We start from the raw sequence: 25,615 nt of genomic DNA on the forward strand, positions 1-25,615 counted from the left end.
CCTCATGTTTATTCACACAGATTTTTTTTTTTTTTTTTTTTTTTGCTTTGTAGTTTTCTTTAAAGGGAAAAATAGCTAATAAAGCTTGTGGATTTATTATAGTGGATAAGCATATTTAATTAAACATTTTAAGTTTGGTTTCCAACATGCTGTGTCTTGTTCTAACTGCTGATTTACAGTGCTTTGTTCTCTACTAAGGTGAAATCCATTCTTGAAAAGAATGAAGAGGAGCTCTCACAAGCCAGGAAGTGTCGGGATGCAGCCCTGAAAGAGAGCCAGAGGTTGAAAGGGGACCTCGAAGCTTTGGAGGACAGAGAGAACAAGAAGGCAAGGCCTCAGTGCTCTGTGCGGGTTTGTTACACGAGGTGCCTCAGAAATCCTTCACGAGTCCCATTCCTTCATTTCTTGTTCCCTTGAGTAAGAATGAGGATTGATCAGAGGGGGATTATTTTTCCTAAAGATAACTTTAGAAGAGCTGCGAAGTATTTGCCTTAAAAACACATCACTTAACTCCCAATCTTAAAAGAAAAAGTCCTGATTTTTTTCTGTTGAAACACGTCAGACCTTGGTAACAAAAACCTGTCGACTTCAGTGTTATTAAGACGTCGCTCATCCCGACGGCTCTCCAGTGTGTTCTCTTCTGGCCCCATCGTGAGCTCACCGAGCAGACCAGCCTGGGACCCGCACATGGAGAACCGGGAAATCGTGGATGCTCTTGCCTCTGGTTGATACACACGCTGTGACGGGGCCACTGTGGGGAAGCACTGCAGTTCCCCACAGGGTGTGGGGTCTCGTGTTCCTTTTTCTCGAAGTCACAATAACTTCAGATCTTAACAAGATAAACATGCTTCCGTTGTTCCCCTTAGCATTCTACCATGCTTGCTTTCCATACTCCTGCCTAGAAGTAATGGGACTCAGCAACAGCAGAAGAACCAGAAAGGATCAAATATCTTTGTCTTGTTTCATTTTCTCTTAGGTGGGAAACTTTCAGCGACAACTGGCAGAGGCTAAAGAAGACAACTGCAAGGTTACAATTATGTTGGAGAATGTGCTGGCTTCTCACAGTAAGATGCAAGGTGCTCTGGAAAAAGTACAAATAGAGCTTGGGCGGAGGGATTCAGAGATTGCAGGCCTCAAGAAAGAAAGGTACTGGAGATTAATTTTCTGTCTTTGTGCGTGTAGCTGTCCACTGCATTATAGTAAGGACCAGCGTAAAGTCAAGGAACAGTCACTCTAAACTACAGACCTAGGCCCTGTTTGAGGAAAACATCCTAGGAACTTGACCGGAAAGCAAGATCTTTTGGTGAATGCACTAACCTCGGCCTCTCGACTTCCCAAGCTGCTCTTACCTACACGCCTGGGCCCGGAGCCACAGCCTCCACCGGGGTGGAGGTCCCCGCCTCCTGCCGGGCCGTGCCTGATGCACACTGGCTGCCCCCGCAGCCTGCACCCTTCAATCCTGGCCATTCCTCCTGCCCAGTAGGGTTTTGTGCAATGCAGCGTTCTTTGTAAACCAACGTGCTTATTTGGATAGTCTTTAGTCAAGGGGAGATTTTTGTTTGGAACCAAGGACCTCCCTTCAGTCCTGAACAGGTTTTTCCTCCAATTCTGACATAGTTCCCTCTCCCTGTTTTACTACTCACTAAATGTATGAATATGACCATTCATCCCCTTTACTATACTACACTCGTAAAGTCCTCTATTTTAGCTTTACATTTCAGAAATGGTGAAATGTAGACCTGGTCAATAAAATGCAATATTATAAAACATAAAGACCTAGAAAATTAGGGAGAATCTGGAATTAGAAATGAACATGATTTTCAAAGACTGAAAATTCCCGTACTTTGTAGTGATGTAAAGGAGTTGTGTTCTAGAAGTTTGTGTGTGATATTGCTGCTTTACCTGTCCGGTTTCTACACCACTTAAACCTACTCTTGGGTCTACAGAATTATAATTGTCTAGTCTAGATAACTAAAGCTAAGTGCCTACTTGAGTTTGAATTATCTATATATTAGTGTCCTATTTAAAGATTAATAATTATTTTAGAGGAATCATTCTGAGAACGAGTTCTAGCCATGTTTTATGAGTAAACTCCTTCTTTGAATGTTTCAAATTGCATAAAAGTTTCCCCTTGAGGTTACTAAACAAATGGTTTGAGTTTAATAAGTTCTCTGAAATATATTGTAATGTGTATATTAATGGTGCACATACCCTCTGTGTTATGGGGGAACAGACGCCAGTTTTATATTCTCCATTGTACTTATCTTTATTTTTTACATATTATAAATGTATATTACCCCTGAACTTAAAAAGTTAAGGGATGGTATTGAAAATCGCTTGCCATTCACAATAAAATTCTAGGTAGTTGTATTTAGAAGCAAAATGTCAACAACGGGCCCATCCATCTAGAGGGGATATATTTTTGTGCTAGTGATTTGTATATATGTATAAAATTACTAGCCCATAAGTTAGTCATTAACAAGTATTGACAGCTTAATGTATCAAGCCAAACTGAATCATAGCTGGGACAAATTTTTAATCTCTGGGAGCCTTAATTCCTTAACCTGAAGCTGAAGCTACTAATTGGCACTTGCCAACTCTTATATACTCTGAGCATCTCTACTACATATGCTCTTTGAGCTTCTTGGAAGAAGAGTGCCCCATAACTCCCAGTGGTATCATTCCTACATGGTTCTTTTCTGCAATCATTCTTCCTGCGCTTTCCATTTTTAGGGCTCTAAATCAACAGAGGGTGCAGAAGTTGGAGGCAGAAGTGGACCAGTGGCAGGCCAGGATGCTGGTTGTAGATGCCCAGCACAACAGTGAGGTAAAGGCCACTTTTTTCTATAGGTGATAATGTTGATATATTTGGTTTTTTGGGGATATTGCTCTTTTAGGAAAATGGAGCAAAATAATCAGTAAAAAAAAGAAATAATTCTTTGTTCATCCAAGTCTGAGTTTTGGTTACAAATGGGAAGTGGGCCTGCTGGAGCCTTCCAGGGAGTCATTTACTGGCAAACCAGGACCACAGTTATGCCTAATTTTCCCTTTCTTATATGGTTTACTTCTTTTTATTTATTAATGCATAAATAACTGCAGAAGTTAAAGTCTCAGAAAGTAACTTGTAACTTCAGTCAAAAGTCGTTGGAGTGATCCCACTATGAATAAGGAGACATATTTACATGTGTGTGCTCATGGGTATATGCACTTATGAATGTAACTCTACATAAATGCACATATATTAAAAAGCCAGGGGTATTTCATATAAATAAGCTTTTTCTGGAAGGACATACAAAGAACAAGTGCCTATTCTTATCTATCTAGGCAGTGACCCCTGAAGGTTATAGGATCAGAAAGGGGAATTTAACTAGTTTAAAATTTTAAAAATAAAAATAAAGTTGGCTCAGTTTTTCAAAGCTCACTGGTTATCAGTGGAGCATACTTTTCCTATTGCCTTCTGAGCATCTCCTAAGCAATGTCTGTAGTAAGTTCTCACATATATATCCCAGGCAGCTGCAATCTTTGGTTCTGGTTCCATCTAATTATTGTTGCAATGGCACTTGATGGTAAGGTGTAAGGAGTGAATATATAGTGTTACGGACTTCTTGCATCTGTGATAGTGGAATTAAAAAGAGCCTTCTCTCTTTCAGATGGAGCCTCTACAGAAAGCTCTAGATGTAGCTAGGGAAGACAACAGGAAACTGGCTTTGAGCCTGGAACAATCTCTCCAGACAAATAATCATCTACAAACAAAGCTCGATCATGTTCAAGAGAAATTGGAAAACAATGAACTTGAGCGACAAAATTTGGAAAGCTTCAAGTAAGGGCAGGATAGTCACAGTGAAATTAGGGAAGAGCCTCTGGGAGAGAAAGTTCGGCCCAATCACATAAGCCAGTTCGCACCAGTCTTCAGCTTGGAACTGGTACTCCCAGCAGAGCCATGTTAAGGAACCAGACATACCTGATCAGCAGCAGACACTAGCTGGCTGTGGTGTGCTCATTCGGATCTCCTTTTCAGCTCTTCCCTCATCTAGTGTCAAGCTACTTCTCCACATGAAGGTTAAACCAAAACTTAAAGAATATTGCATGTTTCTGCCAACCCTTTCTTATCAAAAGCTGATGTGTCCTTAAGAAGCATGATTTGGGAAAGGAAGAGCAACAGCCTGGGTAGGAATAACCCATTCTAGGAGTGGGATGACTCCACCCAGGCAAATCTAAACCATCGTTTTCCCTTGGGGCCTAAAATTAGTTAGGTCAAACCCATCAAGTTCAGGTCAAGCCCTCATTTTTTTTGTAAACTGCATCTAGGTAAATAGATTTGGATATAAAATTCCATGAAAACTTTTAACCAAGGGAAATGCAGTGTGCACATAGATCTTTATGCCTTTCGGCTAGTGAACATACTGATATGTGAAAGGCATAAAACTAAAGGCTATGTTTTCCAATTATGATCTGTGCAAATTCAATAATGTAGTAAAACGTTGCTAGCTCAAGAATGAGCAGAAACTTGCTGGCCTTGTTTATTGGTTGAAACAAAGAGTATGTTTGACTCTTTGAGTTGGATATCTTTATATTGTGAATGACTTTTTGGTTTTTAATACTACAGGTAAATGCTTTCCTCCCCCCCCGCCTTCTGTTAATGGGCTCCAGACCAGTGAAGTTCACCTGGTGCCTGATCTGCTTCTTGTTTGTAAATGACACCTTTTGGACAGTTGCACGTTCCTCTCCAGACCTTCCTTACCTCCTAAAGATGATTTCTAAGGCTGACTTCTTTTTTTTCCCCCGAAACAGAGAACGGATGACTGAGGAATCTAAAATGGAAGCGGAAAATGCATGCTGAACGCATAGAAGCTCTAAGAAAGCAGTTTCAAACTGAGTGAGAAACGGCCAAGAAGGCAGCACAACGGAAATGACTGAGGTATGGAGTCAAGTGACAAGAAGTATCTCTCTAGATGAGTGCCTTTTAAGAGCAGAACCAGTTACAGGATTTCCAAGCATGGCTGCAGTTGTTGTTCTAGTCCCTCTGTGATCAATAAGCCCAATGTGATCAAGCCATCTCTGTGCTCTTCATAAATCAAAACACAAAATGAACAGGACGTGTGAGCAAATGACTAGGATTTCTTTCTCCCAATCAGAGCAGAGATTTGGGGAAATGTCTGAGAAAGAGTTGGTAGCTGAGAAGGTACCAGCTGGCAGCTGACCTTGACTGTCAGAAGGTTAGAGGTGAACTTTCAGGTCAAAGTGGAGTTCTGTGGCTTTCTAAGAAATGGGTGGTATGATGTAACCACCGTTTTAGGAAGGGGAGTCTGGTGGTAGTGGGGAGTAGGCAAGCATGAAGAGAAACGGGAGGCATGTAGACCCAAGGAAACGAGGACAGTTACTTTGGGCTTTTGAAGATTAGGGCCAAGCAACATAGTTAAGTTGAAAATAGAGAACAATTCAATCAAAAAAGTATTTTAATAGAAAAATCATCTAACAGACACTGAATGTTGTATCATGAACAAAGGGGAGGGAGAAATTAAAATAACTCCAAGACTTGCTTGGAGTGGCTGGTCTGTAGGTCTGTATTTTGCCAAATTTGGTATATTTAGCAATTGCAATTTATAGAGACCATTTAGAAAATTTGTAAATTACAAAACACTATTTAAACATTAAAACTTTATAAAGGGAAACAAAAAGGTACACTAAAATTAAAGGCACCTTTAATCAGAGATAGTTGTCAGAATACTTATAAAATTTAAATCCTTTTAACAAGGATCACTGAAGATTGTGAACTTGTGGGAAGACCAAGGGAAGAGTGAGAGTTGATGTTGGGGGGAGGTGGTTAGCAGCAGGGTGGGCTCAGGGCGCACCACTCAAGAGTCCTGGCTCTGCCTCTTATTAACGGGGTGTTAATTAACTGCAAATAATTTCAGAGGTCTCTATTTCTCAGTCATAAAATGGAAATCATCATAACTACTTTCCAGGGTTTTTGTTTTTGTTTTTGTTTTTATTTTTTTTAAGTTGGAAAATATATGTAATTATCACAGTGCCTGACATAATAAGTACAAAGTAAGTGATCATTGTTAGGGCTTACCCAGTTTGACAAAGCTGTGATTGACGGGTAATGGTAGAATATAAATAAAAAGGCCAGCACTGTGGAATGGAGGTCAGGATCTGAAGGAGCGAGCCAGTGTAGAAAGAAAATGTACAAATAACCTTAGCATGTCAAACACTACCAGCCGTCCCGAGTACTGCATTCTTCTCCCTTGTCTGCTGCCACCTCTTCCTAAAAACCAAGCGGCACTAATGTAAGGGTACTGGAGGAGGAAAGGAGCTCTGTAAAATTATTTAAGTCATGTTAAAAGGTAAACTGAGGCATATTAAACATTTTAAAAGTTTATTTGAGCAAAACTCAGTTCAAATCAGGCAGTATCCAATCTGGCAGATAAAAAGGAGCTTCAAGGAGTGGTACAAGATGAAAGGCTTTCAGAGGCAGCCAGGAGCCAGGAACAAGATATATTAGGCAAAAAAGCAGGTTGGTTATAGAAAAAGTACTTTCCTTTAGGGGATGGCAGGGGTCTTATCAGGCAGATTACCCAACTGTCTTAGATTGCTTGGTGGTTAGCAACAGTGAACATGCATTTCAAGGTTTTGAGAGAATACAGCACACTAGGGAGACTGCTATGATTATTATAAGGAGGATAATTCCCAATGTCTAGAGTGTCCTTTGGAGACATGGTCCCCAAAACCCAAATAAGGGAAGGACTCTGTTGAAGGAGTCACTTTCTTAAGCCAGCTAGCTTGTTCAGTAACCTTATGTAGCTGAGTCTCAGCTTCCCCAGAAGTGTCAGTCTAAGTGCAGCATGTGGTGTTGGCCCCAGCACAAACACCTCCTTACTCAGCTAAAAGATAATCGATAATATCCTATTATCCAGAACAAGATCAGGCAGAGAGTCTAGGGGTTTTTGTTGGGCAGCTATTTATCAGCAGATTCTGCAGTACCTTTAAGAGTTAAGGAGAGGTTTCTGATTGTAGCCCCATTTGCACATACTGCTAGCCCAGGCACTAGGGGTCTGCCAAAGGAAGCTAATTTTGAATCATGAATGCCTCCTGGTAAGTACTGTTTTCAGTCTGTGGCTCAGGACTGGAAAGGTGACAACAGTGGAGGCCAGTAAAATTTAAGTCTGTAGACCACACCAATTTTATTCTAGTTCCCTTTGCCTATGTCCCTTTTTTTGTACAGTACCTGGATGCAAGATTCCCCGGGCTTAGAGTTTTTAACCAGAAGCAGAGAAATTGACCCTTGGGTGTAGGGAGTATGATACAATGGGGAGGGGGAAGAGTTTGGTCCAGAGAAACTGAAGCATTGGAAATCAGGGAGAAGTGTGTGATGGGCAGAATTACAGGATCACCAACATCCTGGCAAATCCACCAGTTGTTTGAAGGTTGGATTACACCCTTTGCAATGGCATCATTTTTGCAGGCCAGAGCAAGGCAAAAGGTGGGCAAAAGAATCCTAAAGACCTTCATGGTGTAAGAATTGGGAAAATGACGGTCATAGAGAAAAGGAAGAATGGAAAGAAACATTCTTGATCTGACATCTTAGGCGGAAACAGTCTACCCCAATGTCAGCTACTTCTCTTCTTAGTCAATTTGATTTTGAGGCCTCCACAGCTCATATTTACATAGGACCGGATGTCAGATGGAGCCTTCTTCAGTTGTGAAATGTGCACCAAAGGTTTGATACCTTCTAATTTGGCAGGGATGTCAGTGCTCAAGAATACTTAGTAGGGTCCTTTCCAGGAATCTCCCTTTTGCAAAAGTATCCACGTGTAACAAGAGCTGACTTTAATATGCTCATGTTTAAAGATCTGATGAGAGTTCACTCTAATAGAATTGACAAGGATATTGGGTTATATCTGTGATATACACCATTTTAAGATAATAACTGGAATTATGATTGATAAAAGAACATATCAGATTTTTAGGAATTTCCTACAATTGCTAGAACACATATTAATAACACACATTGTACAAATATAAGGCTTATCATCACTTATTTGACAATGCTTCCCATGTAATTTAGCATACCAAATAAACCCAATTAGTTTAACATTTCTCTTTTACATGGTGAGACACAAATCCTTTGAGATTTTTCAGGGACTGTCTGGGAAATCTCAAAGTTACTTTGAGATCAAAAAGACTCCATTTAGAATTTGATTTGGGGAAGTTGTCAAAACATTTGAACATTTGACTATGATCACAAATTATTATGAAATATTATTTAAACAAAGTGACAATAGAAGTTTTAAAGGCAAATACAGAAAGTTATATAGTTGTGAACAAAAGTTAGCTCTTAAGAAAACCCAGTCTTCTCGGGCACCTGGGTGGCTCAGTTGGTTAAGCGACTGCCTTCAGCTCAGGTCATGATCCTGGAGTCCCGGGATCGAGTCCCGCATCAGGCTCCCTGCTCGGCAGGGAGTCTGTTTCTCCCTCTGACCCTCCCCCCTCTCATGTGCTCGCTCGCTCTCTCATTCTCTCTCTCAAATAAATAAATAAAATCTTAAAAAAAAAAAAAGAAAACCCAGTCTTCTCAATGTTAAGTAATAAAAGACAATATGACGCACAGTAAGTTATTTTGCTAGGATGTAAAATCTTTGTTTTTCAGGGAGATTACCCAAAAGATTAAAAAAAAAAAAACAAAACCTTTCAGAGACTCTATCAAGAACAGACCAATAGCCCAAGAAAGCTCTGTCTCTTTAATGAAGAGAAAAACCAAATTCTAATTTTACACCAAATTCATTCTTTAAAAACAGCCACCTTGACCACACATAAAACTCCTTTCTCAAGACTTCTTTTCCACAAACCAACTCTTTTCTTTTATCCATTCAGACTTTGTCCTGTGTCTTTTTCTCTTTCTCATTCTGGAGCAGTCAGTCATTTTACTTCCCTTACTACTTTTCATAGTTATTATTTTGAAGTAACTTTAATTACACATATTGACTAGAATCCTTAACCCTTAGAACCCTTAGTCTAGGTCATTTGCATACTTGGCTAATAAGTGCTACAGCTGAGATCTGAACTTAGGTTGGACTCCAAACAATGCTCTTTAAAAGCAAATGATGAATATATATTGTTTATCTGTTCTAGGAAAGATTGTGTTTAGTGTTAAAAATTAAAACAAAAGGATGAAAACCACTTAGAATTTTGCTCCACAATTCTTAATGAGACATCATTATTGCCTCGCTTACCCTCCTCTTTAAAAGAAAGGTCCAAAGAGAACTAAATACGGGGACAGGCCTAATCATAAGCTTCTTTTCCAGAATGGAAGCTTAAAATGATCAAATTTTCCCTTTGTGTTCCACAGGTGAAGAAAGCCCTTGACGAAGCCAACTTCCGATCAGTGGAGGTAACCCGGACCAACCGAGAGCTGCGGCAGAAACTGACAGAGCTGGAGAAGATCCTGAACAGTAGCAAGGAGAAAATAAAGAATCAAAAGGCCCAAATTAAGCTCCACTTGTCGACCAAGGCGAATAACACTCAGAATGTAGAGAGGATGAAGGTTGTATGAGAAACGCTAAGTCTCCCCTTACTTCTTTAGTATCTGATGAGGATCCAGGCAGGTGGTGGGGTCCGGTGAAGATGGTTCCAGAGTCCTAACAGCAGCTGTGTTCTCTGGGAATTAGAGCTATACCTGGGGTATGGGCAGATTGCCGAGGAGCCTGGGGGGGTTACTATCTCTTTTTCCAGCAGCGATACTGCTGTGTAAATGTGTGGTTTCTCATTAACTGCCGTGTCACCTTCTGGCTCCCCAACTGCCTCTTCCCCAGTGGTTGCATACGACTTTGCTCTTTTAGCGTAGTGGGACAGACAGGAAGGAGGACCCAGGAGGAGCTATTAACTGTGGGTCTCATATGGGATTCTTTCTGTCATCCTATAGGCAAAAAGAGCAAGCCAGTTTTTCCACTGATCATCTTTCTATGTTATTTCCACATTTACTTTCAGCAAATAGAAACAGAATTGAGGCAAATGGAGCTAATTAAGGATCAATATCAGAAAAAAAATTATGAACAGGTAGGTGATTCTCACAAACTGCATGTTTACCATTCACATAAAATCTCAGACTCAGGTTCACCAACTGCTTCCCTCTTTGTGCCCCACCAGTCACTGAGTATCCAGAAGTTCGTATCCGAAATGACTAACTTACAGAAGGAGATGCAGCTGTTGGCCAGGAGCCAATATGAGACGTCAGCACGGAACAAACAGCAAGAGCTGCGACTTGAGGCAGAGCGGAAAATAAGGCAGGAACTGGAGAGCCGGTGCCAGGTGAGAGGCTTCCTCAGAGTCCTCTGAGATGAGCAGCAAATGACATGTACTGAAACCCAGCATCAGAGCACCTAGATTTTCTAGATTCTAAAGAAGAAACATAAACCTGCAAGAGGAAGAAGCCTATAGCTGTGAATATGGCACGTGTTCTCAATTTTCAACTTATAAAGTATTCATTCTTAACAACTGAAGCTCACATATGCAAAATACTGGTTCCTAAGACTTCAGAACTGAATTTCTTGTCTTTCAGGAACTTTATAGCCTTTGGTCCTTCCCTGAAGCTCAGCTATCCCTGCTGCTGTGATAGGACTTGCAGCTATACCCAGCCTTCTGAAAAGCATAACATTCTGTCACTGAATAGGGACTTCAAGGGATCATCAAGCTCTTGCCTTCTAGCAGACGGTGTCTCCTGTGAAAAAGTATTCCTTCAGTTCTGGAAAGAGATGTTAATCTCTTCCTCCTCAGGAGAATACATAAAATCAAAATCTGTGATTATATGCATTATGTATACTACTGAGAGTAATAGTTTTTATCTTGTATTTTGGTAGCACCTGAAGTTAGAAAGTATAACCTCATCATACTTTCATAATTTGGTTGCCCATTTATTACAATATGGAAGCTTCTTTTTCCGTATGGTATATTGGGAATTTGTAAAAATCTTTGTATCACATTTTCAGGAATTGGAAGAAACTATCAGACACCTAAAGAAATGTAAAGAGGCAACAGAGCATAAACTGAAAGAAGCCAGTGTGGAATCCGAACAGGTAAGCCACGGACCTAAAGACTTAGACAGTCAAGGCAAAATCCTTCATTATCATAGTTGTCAGGAGTGTAACAGGCAAGAACCAGTAACTTAACTAAGCCTAATATCTACTATGAAGAATAATTTTTAGATTGAGATTCTGTGTCCTAATAAAAGAATGTTGAAATACTGACTAAACCAAGTCCAAGTCTCTACCCCTAAATATAAGGAAGACCAGCATGTGTGTAAATTTTAATGCATTACTGCTTGACATCACTAATAAAAATGGAAGTTCTTTGTTCAGTCAATAACTAGAAATGTAAAGTAGGCCCTCTTTTTTTTTTAAGTTTTATTTTTCTGAAGTAATCTCTCCACCCAACATGGGCTCAAACTCACAACGCTGAGATTAAGAGTTGCTTGCTCTTCTGACTGAGGCAGCCAGGCACCCCTCATAGGCCCTTTTAATTTTTGGGAATTTGCTTTCTCTAATCTTAAATTGGCCTTTTTGAAGGTATTTAAAAGCATACATTTTTTAGAGCTGGAAAGGATCTTTGAAATCATTGTCTGACACAACCACTCTTCATTTTCCAGATAAGAAAAGAGATTCTTAAGGTATCATAGTGATGATGTCATTAGCTGGTCATGATTTGTCCTTTTTATAGCCATTAAATGACAGGACAATAGGACTATCAGAATGGTGTATTAAAAGGAATATGGACTCTGACACACACGAGTTTGAACACCAGCTGTGACACTTGCTGTGCCCTTGAGGAAGTTATATTTACATTAACTCATCAGTTACAACATCCCAGAAAGTCGGGATGGTAAGACTTACTAAGCTGTTATGCTGTTAGATGACTCAGAGTACGTCTCAATAAGTAGTACCTCCCTTCTCAGTCACAAGAGGAGACATGATGTACAGGGCCATTTCAAGCATCTTTCCCTCCACCCCTGGTTAAGAGTGCTGGAGAAAGGTGGGGTTGGGTTTGACAGCGGGGGGGGGGGGGCGGGGGCGGGGGAGAGTATCCCTGGCATTAGGATATACAAACAGCCCTGGAAAGTACATGAGCTTTGTAGCTTTCTAAAGGTTAAATGCCAAGGGGAGCTTTATTTTCTTACCTCACTATTTTGTACCCACACAAGGACCTGGCTGATCTGGGACAAATACTTAGTCGCACATATTGACTGTGGACGCCCCTGCTTTCATGGAACTTGCCTTCTCCCAGGCAAGAGAGAAGTACCTGACTTCAGAATCAAAAAAATGAAAATGCTGTCCATGAAACAAATAATCACCTGGGGAAAACAATCATTTTACTTTTTATTCTAGAGGATATGTTCTGGAGCTGTTTTGAAGCAACCTTTATATAACCTAAAAGCATGTCAGCTTTACCTTAAAATACTGAAGTATACCAAATACATACAAAAGTGCCAGGCACATATAGGCACTCCGTAAATAGTTGTTAAATAAATGAATACTGATTTCAGGTCATCTTCAAAGGCAGACTACTAGAAGGACCATGTAAGTCTAACAAAGGTAATTTGGAAGTTTGTGCTTGGGAGCTAAAGTATACAATATTTTGAGGATAAAGGAAATAAAGAGAATGCCATTTACACTAAGCTAGTCCAGTCTTTTGCTAATTCAATTACTTTACTTTCATAAAGCCGAAAAGAAAGATCTAGTGTAGGGACTTTGGAGAACTATTTAGTCTTAGAGAACAGAACTCAAAAATTCACACTACGGCTTGAACTACCATATTTGTTTGCAGCGCCATCTTGTCTTTTTCTTTCTTATTTTCCTCCTGGGTCCTCTCACTTCCATTCACAGCCAGGAAATATGAATAAATGCCTGAAAGCAGCAGGCTTGCATGCATTCAGCTCTGCATTCAGAAATCGCTCCCGTCTATGGGAGTTGTGTTATGCAAAAGGTTGCAAGGATCTTGCACTCAGAATTTGGGTCTTTTAACATCTGGGTCAAAAAGTCTCCACAATACACAAAACATAACTTTCTTTGTTGTGATTTTTACTGATAACACTTATATGTCCAGATAACAGCTAACCTGGAAGAAGCTCATCGCTGGTTTAAGTGCAGGTTTGATGGCCTCCAACTTGAGCTGACCAAAAACCGGTTGCAGAGGCTTCCCCAAGAAGATAGGTGGCTGGAAGAGGTAGGGTATTTAGACATGGCTGTCTTCAGCAATTTTAGATTTGTTCCTTCTCATTTTCTCATTGCAGAAGTTCTCTCTTCATCCAGCTCCTCTCCCCACTAATCTTTAGACTTCTTTAAACTGCAAGGAAAACAAACTAAGTTTCTTCCTTAAAAGTTGCACATCTCCCAAACTGTCTGGATTAGAACCACTCACCTCGATGAATAGATTATATTCATAAAGCCAAAATAGGTCCTCAGCTCTGCAGGTAGTTTTGAACACTGTTAGGTCTGTTTTCTCTCCAACAGGACCAAGGTAACCAGCACAATGTTGCATCCAGCCAGTCTGCTCTACATCGATGGGAGAATAAACAGAATCTTAAACTTATGCCCAAGAAGTGTCATTCTGAACGAGAGAGAAAGTGATGTCCTTGACAGAGGCGCTTCTTCCTTTAGAGCTACACAGCCATGATTTCCTGAGCCCGGCGACCAGGGCTGGCCTTGTCCACCGTCATCAGAACATGAAGTCTTTGACGTGGGCTGAAGATTTTGGACTTGAGTTTATCGTTTTATGAGCTTGGTGATATCACTAGAGAACCACCCCATCTTTTTTGTCCTTTTCCCCATTTTCCACCCAATAAATTTATATTAATTTGTTGTATGATAGGTGATGCTGTTGCATGATACTTGGCTATTTTTCTAAGTACATTTTATCAAAAAGTACTTAGTAAGGTGCTAGATGATATGGCAACCAAATGATAAACGAGGGCATTTCATTGAAACAAAATATCCTAACATCCAGTAGATAATCCCTGGAACTGGAATCACCTGGAAAATGGTAAAACTCTTCCACAATCATACAAATGTATATCTTTTGTGCTAGGTAAATTACCAGCACATCTTTAACATCTTTAGTAAGATGCTATCTCTATTCTGTATTTTATTGCTTGTTTTAAGTAAGTTCTACCCCCAGTGTGGGGCTTGAACTCACCACCCTGAGGTCAAGAGTTGCATGCTCTACCGACTGAGCCAGCCAGGCACCCCCCATATCTATCTATTCTTATATAAGAGATTGTATTTACAGCTTCCTTGGACATATACAAAGCAAATTATTCTGTAAAGCAGTCTGCTCTGCTCCAGGAAACTATGCTTGACCATACATTGGTCAAGAGAGATGTTGAGGAATTGGAAGAAACTATCAGACACAAAAGCTACATGCTTTTCCTTACTATAGTAAGCAATAAATTCAGATTTTTAATTTCAGATACTGAGTGGTAGAGTATATACATTAAGTCTGGATTACCATAATAACTAGCTTAATTGATGCTCAAGCCATGGCAGCTACTGATACTATCAGGACCTAAATCAAGTAAGCAATTGTGAAACTGGAGAGAATATAAAAAATAAGATGACTCTCAGAGGTTGAAGAGCCCACCACTCTTTATCTTATATAAAGAGACAAAGCTGAGTTTAATGCTCTCTGGTAAGGAAGAGCTGTGTTGGTCAGGCAGAGTCCTCCCTGAGCTGAGCAGACTGCTGATCTTCTACAGGGTGTTGGGGACGCAAGGAGTTCAAGGATTTCAAGACTTTCAGAGGCTTATGAGGCCTCTGTAGAAGTGTAGTTAATGGGGGTGAACCTATTAATTGGCTTTCAGGGCCAAGGTTATTGGAGTGTGTCCATTCCTGTTGTCGGGCTTTCGGAGGTAAGGCTTCACTGATTGGCAGACTGGTAAAAGCTGCCTCAAGTTGTCTAACTCCCACAGGCTCTATCCCTTTGGACTCCTCATAAGATCTAAGATAAAGTCAGTTGAGGGTATCAGGGAGTCAGTGTTGAAATAGTTTAACCAAGAGCCCCACAAAAGAGTTGACTTTAGTCCTGAATTCTTTATAGCAAAAAAGATCCCAGTTACTGCATGGGAGAGATGACCACCCTTAATGGATTGTTAAACCTACCGTTTCTGAGTGTTGTCATGACGTTGACTGTTACTGGCCAAGAATATGTTTATCTTCATCCAGAACAAAGACATTTTTCTTCACTTGTGTATGGTCTTCAAAGAGTATCATTATTAAAGTCAGTGTAACATACCTTTTTATCATTTTTTAGGTTGGGTATACTAAACAAACATTAGCTTGAGAGAAGTGAATTAGAGAGTTGGGTCCGTGATCAGTTCTAGTAAAGCTTGTAGTGAGAACCGCCTGTTTAGAGCGATGAATTTGCACCAGTGTTTCTATAGTACCTTTGCACATGTCTATTGTATAGTACACTAGCTTCCACTGTGGGCCTCTACTTTCATCAGAAACAACCAAAAAACAAAATGTCAAACAGTGGTTTTTTAAGACACCAGACATCAACAAAAGTGATCCCTGAGAGAGAGGGCACAAATGAGGTAAACCCTACTATTGCCCCAGCTTACAGCCTTCAGAGTGTTCATGCTGCATTGCAAGGAGGGGAAATCAACAGGGACTCCCCAAATTAAGGAGCCAGAGCCCAGGGAGACATGACTGCTGGAGTCCAGGACCAAGTCCCAGAGAGGACAGAGCTGCACGGAGGGAGAACTTCAGAGAGGTCCCGAAGTTCCTCTGAGTATTCAGCCAAATACATGCATGGGAGGAAACCACCCAAGGCTGGAGAAAGAATCATCCAAAAGGGCCTGAGTTAACAGCACGCACCACACACAGTACCAGTTCCCACCAGCCAGAATCAGAAACCTCATGCTTTCCAGGACACTGAGGGGAGTATACTGAAGAGTATCGGTCTCAGATGTAGAGAGGAGTTAGCCCTACAGTGAACACTGCATCTACCTAACGAACCTTAAAAGCAAGACCCCAAATGACCCATTTCTAAGTAACTGCATTCCAAAACAGAGCTTAAGAATATTTAGAGGAATATAAAAATATATGGCGCCCATGAAGGTAAAAAAAAAAAACAATTTGTGGTATTCAATCCAAAATTATCAGACATACAAAGAAGCAGGATAATTTGACCCAGAACTAACATAGATGTCAGGAGTGACAAAGACACTAAAACAGTTACTGTAGCTATATGTTCAAAGAATATTACAACAATGGATGGTAATAGAAGATTGAAAATAATTCATAACTATTAAATGATGGGTGGTTTGCTTTAGCAGTAGAGACTTAACCACATGTGGTAACAGGCTTACAGGGGATTCTGATACAAGATCTGAAGATGCTTTGACTAATTTTTTTGACAACTGTAGTTCTGAAGCAAGGAGACTAAGCTGTGGCTACTGAATTAAGGGCTAGGCAATGGTAGTATGCTGTTTTAACACCTACCCAGCTTTTCATGTTAGTACAAAAAGATTTATGAAAATCTAGGAAGAATCAATCTGGATTCTGACCAGTGATCCCAAAGTATCAGATACGGGTTGAGACTTAGGAAAGGATTCAAAATTGCTGTAAGTTCTCATTTTTTAGAGTGGTTTTAGTAAACCAAAGCAAATATGTTCATTTCCTCTCAAACTTCTATAATTATTGCACATTTTCAAATTCATCTTTTATTACCATCTTTTGTCATAAAGTCACTTTTAAGACGAAACCACTCTCGGGGCGCCTGGGTGGCTCAGTTGGTTAAGCGACTGCCTTCGGCTCAGGTCATGATCCTGGAGTCCCGGGATCGAGTCCCACATCGGGCTCCCTGCTCAGCAGGGAGTCTGCTTCTCCCTCTGACCCTCTTCCCTCTTGTGCTCTCTGTCTCTCATTCTCTCCCTCTCAAATAAATAAATAAAATCTTTAAAAAAAAAAAAAAAAAAGACGAAACCACTCTCTCACACCGTAAGTCAATTTGCTTTTCTTTTTAGGCGACTTTTTTGTTGGGGGGGGAGGGGCAGAGGGGGAGAGAAAATCTTAAGCCAGGCTCCACACCCAGTGCAGGGCCCTGCATGGGGCTCGATCTCCCAACCCTGAGATCATGCCTTGAGCTGAAATCAAGAGTCAGATGCTTACCCGACTGAGCCACCCAGGCGCCCTGCTTTTTAGACTTTAAAATTTTGGCCTGAAGGAGCTGATGTTCTAGAGGAGTGGGATTAGTTGTAGCTAACACTTATATCAAGTGCTGTTCTGTTCCACTTGGGAGTTTAGAGGAAAGACAAGGAATTGTGGGCTCATCTCCCCCAGAGTGGCATCATTAGATTTCAGAGGGTTGTCCTTCAGTTTCTATTAGCCCAGTGACCTTTTTGCTTAGAATTTCTCCCAATCTCTTTATTGACAGACTTCCAATTCTTAACAGATCTTTTGGCCTCATTTTTATCTCAGGGGTCAGTTGTTTTATATAGACAGCCAGAGCTTGTTTACTCTAAGACTCTTCCAAAAACTTCTAGCTACAGATTACTGATTTTCTAAAACAGTTTCACATTTCAATGTTTTTTTCTTATTAAATTCCCTAGTTTAGATTTGAGTCCATTAACAAAAAGGACATAAGGCTCTTACTTCAGCTATTGGGTCTACCTCGGGTTACCATTTGACTGAGCCTGGGTGGCTCAGTCATTAAGCATCTGCCTTTGGCTCGGGTCATGATCCCGGGGTCCTGGGATTGGGCCCCACGTCGGGCTCCCTGCTTCTCCCTCTCCCTCTACCTGCATCTCTGCCTACTTGTGCTCTCTGTCAAATAAATAAAATCTTTAGAAAAAAAAAAGAGCAAAATATCTAAGAAATTTGACTATTGGATGGTATTTGGCATCGCCTCAAGAACATTTACTCTGGGCTCTTATCTCTGATCAATCACATTTCAGTAAGCAAGATGACTAGGTTCCACTATTCTACATCATCTGATGTTCTCCACTTTGGACTTCTTTGGGCAATAGGGACTCTAAACCATTTGCTAATATAAGCCATTTTGTAAGTGGTCAGAAACAATGTACAATATATAGAAGACTAGAACAGACTGGAACATTTTCTGCTTACCAACCCCAGCAGAAAGTTCATATAGCTCCAATAAATCCAGGATTGAGTCTCATTGGATGGGCTGATGACATGCCCACCCTCAATCAATCACTGTAACTTCAAAGATAAATTATATACTAATTGGCTAGGTCTAGAGGTGAGATGTATCCAACTGGAACTAAGAATAGTTCCCCAAAGGAAATCTCAGTGATGTTCCTAGAAGGGGAAATGGAGGTAAGTCAGATCAAAACCACAGATGTCTATCACAACCATCAAAAGATTGTAAGCAGAGAAAATAAACCAACGTGGTCACTACTGAACTTCATTAACACAGCCCCAGAGCTCTGAGTAGGTGCTAGGTTCCTTTCATATTGACACTCCGTTTCCTCCAAAGCATTTCTAGGAGATAGCCACAGGCTGTCAAGTTCTTCCTGGGCTTTTAAAACCGGTTCTTTAATAACCTAGAGAGTTTGAGGCAGCTGCTTAGCTACCTACCCCTCCTATTTCCTTCACAAGCAATAGGAAACAAAGGAAAAGTGAATTCTACATAAAACCACACTTAGTATAACTTGCAGACAATGTCAAATTGTTAAAAGTAAGTAAAAGAAAAATCAGCAAATCCCAGTGTGTGCACACTCACACTTCGGCCCCGCCTCACTACAAGGTTTAGAGCAGACAAAGGCAGATCAAGGTAGAAAAAGGAAGCTAGTGAAGGGATCTAAGGTGGATCTGACACTGCTGCCACAAGGACTAAATGCCCCCAGAACCTGGGAGTACTGAAGAAAGTGTCCAGGCAGATCAGAGGATGAACTACAGGAAAGGAACTTCCAGGTACACGATTTAAATGTGTGATTTCAAGTGGCATTCTGCAAAATGCATGTCTGCTGGAGGAGGAGAAAAAGGCAAAAGGGAGAAGCCCCCACTGGTAATTGGACTGCTAAGGGAACAGGAAAATGAAGTTTTAGGGTCAGTTAAAAAAAAGAAAAAGAAACAAACAAAAAATTGAAGGACTCTCAACCCCACAACACAAAAACCCCCTAACCAAAACACAAGAAACACCCTGAAAAGCACCTGGACTTTGCTATATGGCCAAATGAGGACTCAATAAATTAGAAATATTGCAAAACAACCCAATACCATACACATGAACAAGAGGGAAATTTAAGTCCTTAAGAGTCCTGCAGAAAGTCAGGAATGAAATTCCTTCCATATTAACGGAGGAAAATTGCCCGCAATAAAAACCCTCATAAAGGAGGAGAAACTCCAAAGTTAACAATCGAAACAAACTGTATTTCAGATGAACTTTTCAGGATAGGTGAACCACTGTGAAACAAATTTTAAACTAAGGACAGAAATGGACAAAAATCAGAGAAATAAAAAGACTTGTTTGCACTTAAGACAATGGAAAAGATAAAATTATCTCAGAAATGAGGAATAAGTTACAAGATGCCCAAGGGAGAACCAATTCAGATCAAAGTAAGAGTCATTGAAGAAAGGCAGGAGAACAAGGAAATGAAAATGGCATTAAGAAGTAAGAAAGGTCAGGGGTGCTTCACTGCCTCAGTCAGTGGACTGTGTAACTCTTGATCTTGTGGTTGTGAGTTTGAGCCCCATGTTGGGTGTTAAGAATACTTAAAAATAATAATAAAATCTAAAAAAAAATAAATAAAGTTCAGAGAAAAAGTAATGGAATGGAAGATGGGCAAAGAAGGAATAATATTTGTGTTATTGGGGTGCCTGAAGAAAAAACAGTAGATCAGAAGTAATATTTAAAACTACAGCCCAGGGGCACCTGGGTGGCTCAGTCAGGTAAGTGTCTAACTCTTGATTTCAGCTTAGGTCATGACCTCAGGGTTGTGAGATCCAGCCCCATGTCAGGCTCTGTGCTGGGTGTGGAGCCTGCTTAAGATTCTCTCCCTTTCCCTTTGCCCTTCCCCAACCTCTAAAATAAAAATAAAAATAAAAATAAAATTATGGCCCAAGAACATAGAAAATAGAAAAAAATATATCTGAATCTACATATTGAAAGAACTCACCAGGAAACTGAAAAAAAAATCAACTTCATGACATACTCTAATAAAACTACTAGATTTCAAAGATAAAATATTGTCAAAGTCTACAGGTAAAAAGATCAAATAATTTACAAAGGCAAAAGAAACTGGCATCACGTTTATAAACCAATGCACTAAGCAAGGTGACAGTGGAGCAATGGGGTCAGCTGAATTCTACAATAGGGCCTAAGATTTCCCACCTTCTAGAAGACATGCCTACATCATCTCTTAGATGGTGAAAATGATGAATTTCATGCTCATGATTAGATTACATGTCACAGTTGACTTGAAGGACAGAGTATCCCATAGATGGACCTAATCGCAGAAATCCTTTAAAAGACATTTTCTCCAACTGGTTGCAGAAGGGTAAGTCCGAGATTTGAAGCACAAGAAGATTTTGTGTTCTCCTGTTGGGTTGAAGATGGAGAAGGCTGCAAAGCAAGGAATGCAGGTGCACCTAGAAGCTGAGAGCAACCCCTGTCTAAAAGCCAGCAAGGAAATGGAGACCTCAGTCCTAAAACTGCCAGCAACTGAGTTCTGCTAACAACCAGAATAAGCTTTAAAGTAGATTCTTACCCCAGTCCTTCAGAAAGGAGCCCAGTTCTGCCAACCCCATGATTTCAGCCTGGGAAACCCTGAGATTTTAGCCCCACTCTGGATTCCTGACCCACAGAAACTGTGAGATAGTAAGTTTGTATTTTTTTAATTTTCTTATTTTTCATTTTTTAAAGTAAGCTCTATACCCAACATAGGGCTTTAACTCACAACCCCAAGATGAAGAGTTGCACGCTCCACCAACTGAGCCAGCCAGGAAGCCCAGGTTTGCATTGAAATTTGTATTATTTTAAACCCTCAAGTGTGTGGTAGAAGCAATAAAAAGTTAATACAGTGATAAGTAACCTTATTAAGAGTTCAAAGGAGTGATCATAAAGATGCTCACCAAAACTGGGAAAAGAATGAACAGTGAAAACTTAAAAAAGAGAAAATGTAAGAAAATACCAAAGAGAAGTCACAGGGCAAAAGAATACAATAACTGTACTGACATATACAGTAAAAGTGTTCAATAGCAGACTACATGGGCAGAAAAAAAAAAAGGATTAGTGAACTCTAAGACAGGGCAGTACAACTCACCCCATCAGAGCAACAAAAAGAAAAAAAAAAAGAAAAAAAGTAAAGATAGTTTTAAGGGACTTAGGGGCAACATCAAACATACTAACACTCACATTATAGACGTTCCAGAAGGAGAAGAGAGAAAGAGAAAATGGCAGGAAACTTATTTGGAGAAATAATGGCTGAAAACTTCCTAACCTGAGGAAGAAAATAGACATTAAGATCCAGAAGACCAGAGAGTTCCAAATAAGATGAACCCAAAGAGACCCACCCTGAGACACATTACAATTAAAATGTCAAAAGTTAAAGGAGAGAATCTTAAAAGCAAGAGAAAAACAAGTTGTTACATACAAGGGAATCCCCATAAAACTATCGGAGTTTTTAGAAGAAATTTTGCAGGCCAGAAGGGAGTGCCACAATATATTCAAAGAAATAAAATTTCTAAACAAGAATACTCTACCTGGCAAAGTTAATCAGAATTGAAGGAAAGATAAACTTCCACAGACAAGCAAAACTAAAAGAATTCACCACTAAATTAGCCTTATAAGATATGTCACACCACTTTAAGTTGAAAAAAAGGTGCTAATTAGTAACAAGAAAACATATGAAAGTGTAATTCACACTGGTAAAGTTAAAGGTGGGTGTGCTTGGGTGGCTCAGTCGGTTAAGCTCCACCTCTTGATCTCAGCTCAGGTCTCAGGGTCATGAATTCAAGCCACACATTGGGCTCCACACTGGTCATGGAGCCTACTTAAAAAAAGTTACTATATCTGTCTGTCTACATACACACACACACACAGTAAAGGTAGTAATCACTTATAAAGCTAATATGAAAATTAAAAAAAAGTAGTAAAAATAAACTAAACTTACAATAATTAGTTGAGTGATGTAAAGGATAAAAACATAAAATATGATATCAAAACCATAAAATGCAGTGGGGGGTGGATAAAAATGTAGAGCTTTAGAATGAGTTCAAACTTATCAACTTAAAATAGGCTGTCATAAATATATATGTAAGCCTCATAGTAACCACAAAACAAAAACATCAGGTAGATAATGAGAAAAAGGAATCTAAGTATACCACTAAAGAAAGTCATCAAACCACAAAGGAAGAAAGCAAGAGAAGAAAAAGGAACAGGGAGGAACTACACAACAGCCAGAAAACAAAAATGGAAATAAAAACGTACCTATCAATAATTACTTTAAATGTAAATGGACTAAATTCTCCAGTAAAAAAAAGAGCAGCTGAATTAAACAAACAAACAAGACCCATCTACATGCTGCCTACAAGATACTTCAGCTATAAGAACACACAAAGTGAGGGGATGGGAAAAGTCCATGTAAATGGAAGTGAAAAGAAGGTTGTGGTAGCTATACTTGTATTGGACAAAAGAGACTTTAAAACAAAGACTGTAATAGACAAAAGCATTATAAAATAAGGGGTCAAGCTCCCCCCACAAAAAAGATATAATGTGGAAATATATATGTACCTCATATAGGAGCACTAAATATATAAAGCAAATATTAAGAGCCAGGGGCATCTGGGTGGCTCCGCTGGTTAAGCATCTGCCTTCGGCTCAGGTCATAATCCAGGGTCCTGGGATTGAGCCCAGTGTCAGGCTTGTGCTCAGCATGGGAGCCTGCTTCTTCCGCTCCTGCTGCTGCTTCCCCTGCTTGTGCTCTCTGTCAAATAAATAAAATCTTTAAAAAAAATATTGAGACCAAAAGGAATGGACAACAGTACAATAATAGTAGGGGATTTTAATATCCCACTTACATCAATGGATATCAGAAAATCAGTCAGTAAATATTGGCCTCAAATGACACATTAGATGAAATGAACTTGATATTTACAGAACATTCCATCCAAAAACAACAGAATACACATTTTTCTAAAGTGCACATGGAACATTCTCCAGAATAGACCACAAAACAGGTCTTAATTTACTTAAGAGGATTAATACCATATCAAGCAGCTTTTCCACCAAATAGTATGACACTAGAAGTCATTACAAGAAGGAAACTGGAAAATTCACAAATATGTGGAGGTTAGTCAACATGTTATAGAATAACCAATGAGTCAACATAGAAATCAATAGAAATAAAATACCTTGAGAAAAATGAATATAACACACCAAAATTTATGGGATGCAGCGAAAGCAGTTCTAAAAAGGAAGTTCACAACAAATGCTTACCTCATGAAACAAAATCTCAAAAGAACATTATAACTCAAAGAGCTTTTTCTAGCTCATTTGCATTGACATGGACAGAACTGGAGGGGATTATGCTAAGTGAAATAAGTCAAGCAGAGAAAGACAATTATCATATGGTTTCACTCATATGTGGAACATAAGGAATAGAGTGGAGGACCACAGGGGAAGGGAGGGAAAACTGAATGGGAAGAAATCAGAGAGGGAGACAAACCATGAGAGACTCTGGATTCTGGGAACCAAACTGAGGATTACAAAAGGGAGGGGGTTGGGGGGATGGGATAACCAGGTGATGGGTATTAAGGAGGGCACGTGTGGTGATGAGCCCTGGGTGTTATACACAACTAATGAACTGTTGAACACTACATCAGAAACTAATGATGTACTATATGTTGGCTAATTGAACATAATAAAAAATATTTTAATTAATTTTTAAAAAGCTAGAAAAAGGAGAACAAACAAACCCAAAGTTCATAGAAGGAAGAAAATATAACAAAGATCAGAGCAAAAATAAATGAAACAGATTTTAAAAAGGACCAATGTAAAAGATCAATGAAAGAGCTGGTTCTTTGAAAAGATAAAGACTTAAAAAAATAATTTCAGAAATGAAAGAGGAGCTGATACCACAAATACACAGGATCCTAGGAAGCTACTATGAACAATTATATGCCAACAAATTAGACAAACTAGAAGAAATGAATAAATTCCAACATATAACCTACCAAGCCTAAATCATAAAGAAACAAAAATCTGAGTAGACCAATACTAGTAAGGAGATTGAATCAGCAATTGAATACCTTTCAACAAACAAGTCCAGGATCAGATGGTATCACTGGTGAATTCTACCAAACATTCAAGAAATTAATACTAATCCTTCTTAAACTCTTCCAAAAAAACAGAAGAGGAAGGAACTCTTCCAAACTCATTTTGTAGCGCCAGCATTACTCTGATACCAAACCCAGACAAGGATGCCACCAGAAAATTACAAGCCAGTATCCCTGCTGAACAAAGATGCAAAAATCCTCAACAAAATATTAGCAAACTGAATTCAACAATACATTAAAAAGATCACACCCATGATTAAGTGGGATTCATTCCAGGGATGCAAGGATGGTTCAATATCGGCAAATAAGTCAGTGTGATACACCACATTAAGAAATTAAGGATAAAAATCTTATGATCATCTCAATACGTGCAGAAAAATTTTTTGAGAAAATTCAACTTTCAATTATGATTTTAAAAACTCTCAAAAAAGACGGTATAGAAGGAATGCATCTCAACATAATAAAGGCCACATGTGACAAGTCCACAACTAACATACTGAACAGTGAAAAGCTGAAAGCTTTTCCTTAATTTAAGATATCTTAAATATCTATTCTTGCCACTTTTAATCAACATATTATTAGAAGTTCTAGCCAGAGCAATTAGGCAAGGAATAAAAGGCATCCAAATTGAAAAGGAAGGGGTAAAACTCACTATTTGCAGATGACACGTTATTATATGTAGAAACTCTAAAGATTCCACTAGAAATCTGGTAGAACTAATGAACAAATTCAGTAAAGTTGGATAAAAAAATTAATCTATAAATATCAAGAAGAGAAATTAAGACAATGATCCCATGGTGTGCCTGGGGGGCTCAGTCGGTTGGGCAGCTGCCTTCGGCTCAGGTCATGATCCTGGGGTCCTGGGATCAAGCCCCACGTCCAGCTCCCTGCTCAGCGGGGAGCCTGCTTCTCCCTCACCCTCTGCCTGCCACTCTGCCTACTTGTGTTTCTCCCTCACCCTCTGCCTGCCACTCTGCCTACTTGTGCTAAAATAAATAAAATCTTAAAAAAAATTAAAAAAAAGAAAATGATCCCATTTACAAGTGCATTAAAAAGAATAAAATACTTAGGAATAAACTTAACCAAGGAGGTGAAAGACCTGTATACTAAAAACCATAAGATGCTGATGAAAGAAATTGAAGAGGGCACAAATAAATAGAAAGATATTCCATGTCCACAGATTAGAAGAATTAATACTGTTAAAGTGTATAGTACACAAAGCAATCTATGGACCCAGTGCAATCCCTCTCAAAATATTCCAATGTCATTTTTCACAGAAATAGACATACAATCCTAAAATTTGCATGGAACCACAAAAGACCTCA

General features: G+C 39.5%; 1 protein-coding gene across 1 annotated transcript in view; it reads left to right on the forward strand.

Moving 5' to 3' along the window:
• The window catches only part of CCDC150 (coiled-coil domain containing 150), a 76,730-nt gene extending 62,851 nt beyond the window's left edge, over positions 1-13,879 (forward strand). Inside the window, 12 exon segments of the mRNA XM_035726912.1 lie at positions 199-327; positions 977-1,146; positions 2,734-2,827; positions 3,651-3,820; positions 4,792-4,828; positions 4,830-4,925; positions 9,356-9,544; positions 9,988-10,056; positions 10,147-10,308; positions 10,986-11,072; positions 13,096-13,215; positions 13,503-13,879. Coding sequence (XP_035582805.1) covers positions 199-327; positions 977-1,146; positions 2,734-2,827; positions 3,651-3,820; positions 4,792-4,828; positions 4,830-4,925; positions 9,356-9,544; positions 9,988-10,056; positions 10,147-10,308; positions 10,986-11,072; positions 13,096-13,215; positions 13,503-13,619 — 1,440 coding nt within the window. The 3' untranslated portion in view covers positions 13,620-13,879.
• Positions 13,880-25,615: the final 11,736 nt, after the last annotated feature.

Source organism: Zalophus californianus, chromosome 3 (assembly GCF_009762305.2).
Source record: "Zalophus californianus isolate mZalCal1 chromosome 3, mZalCal1.pri.v2, whole genome shotgun sequence".
In the NCBI taxonomy this organism is placed as follows: domain Eukaryota; kingdom Metazoa; phylum Chordata; class Mammalia; order Carnivora; family Otariidae; genus Zalophus; species Zalophus californianus.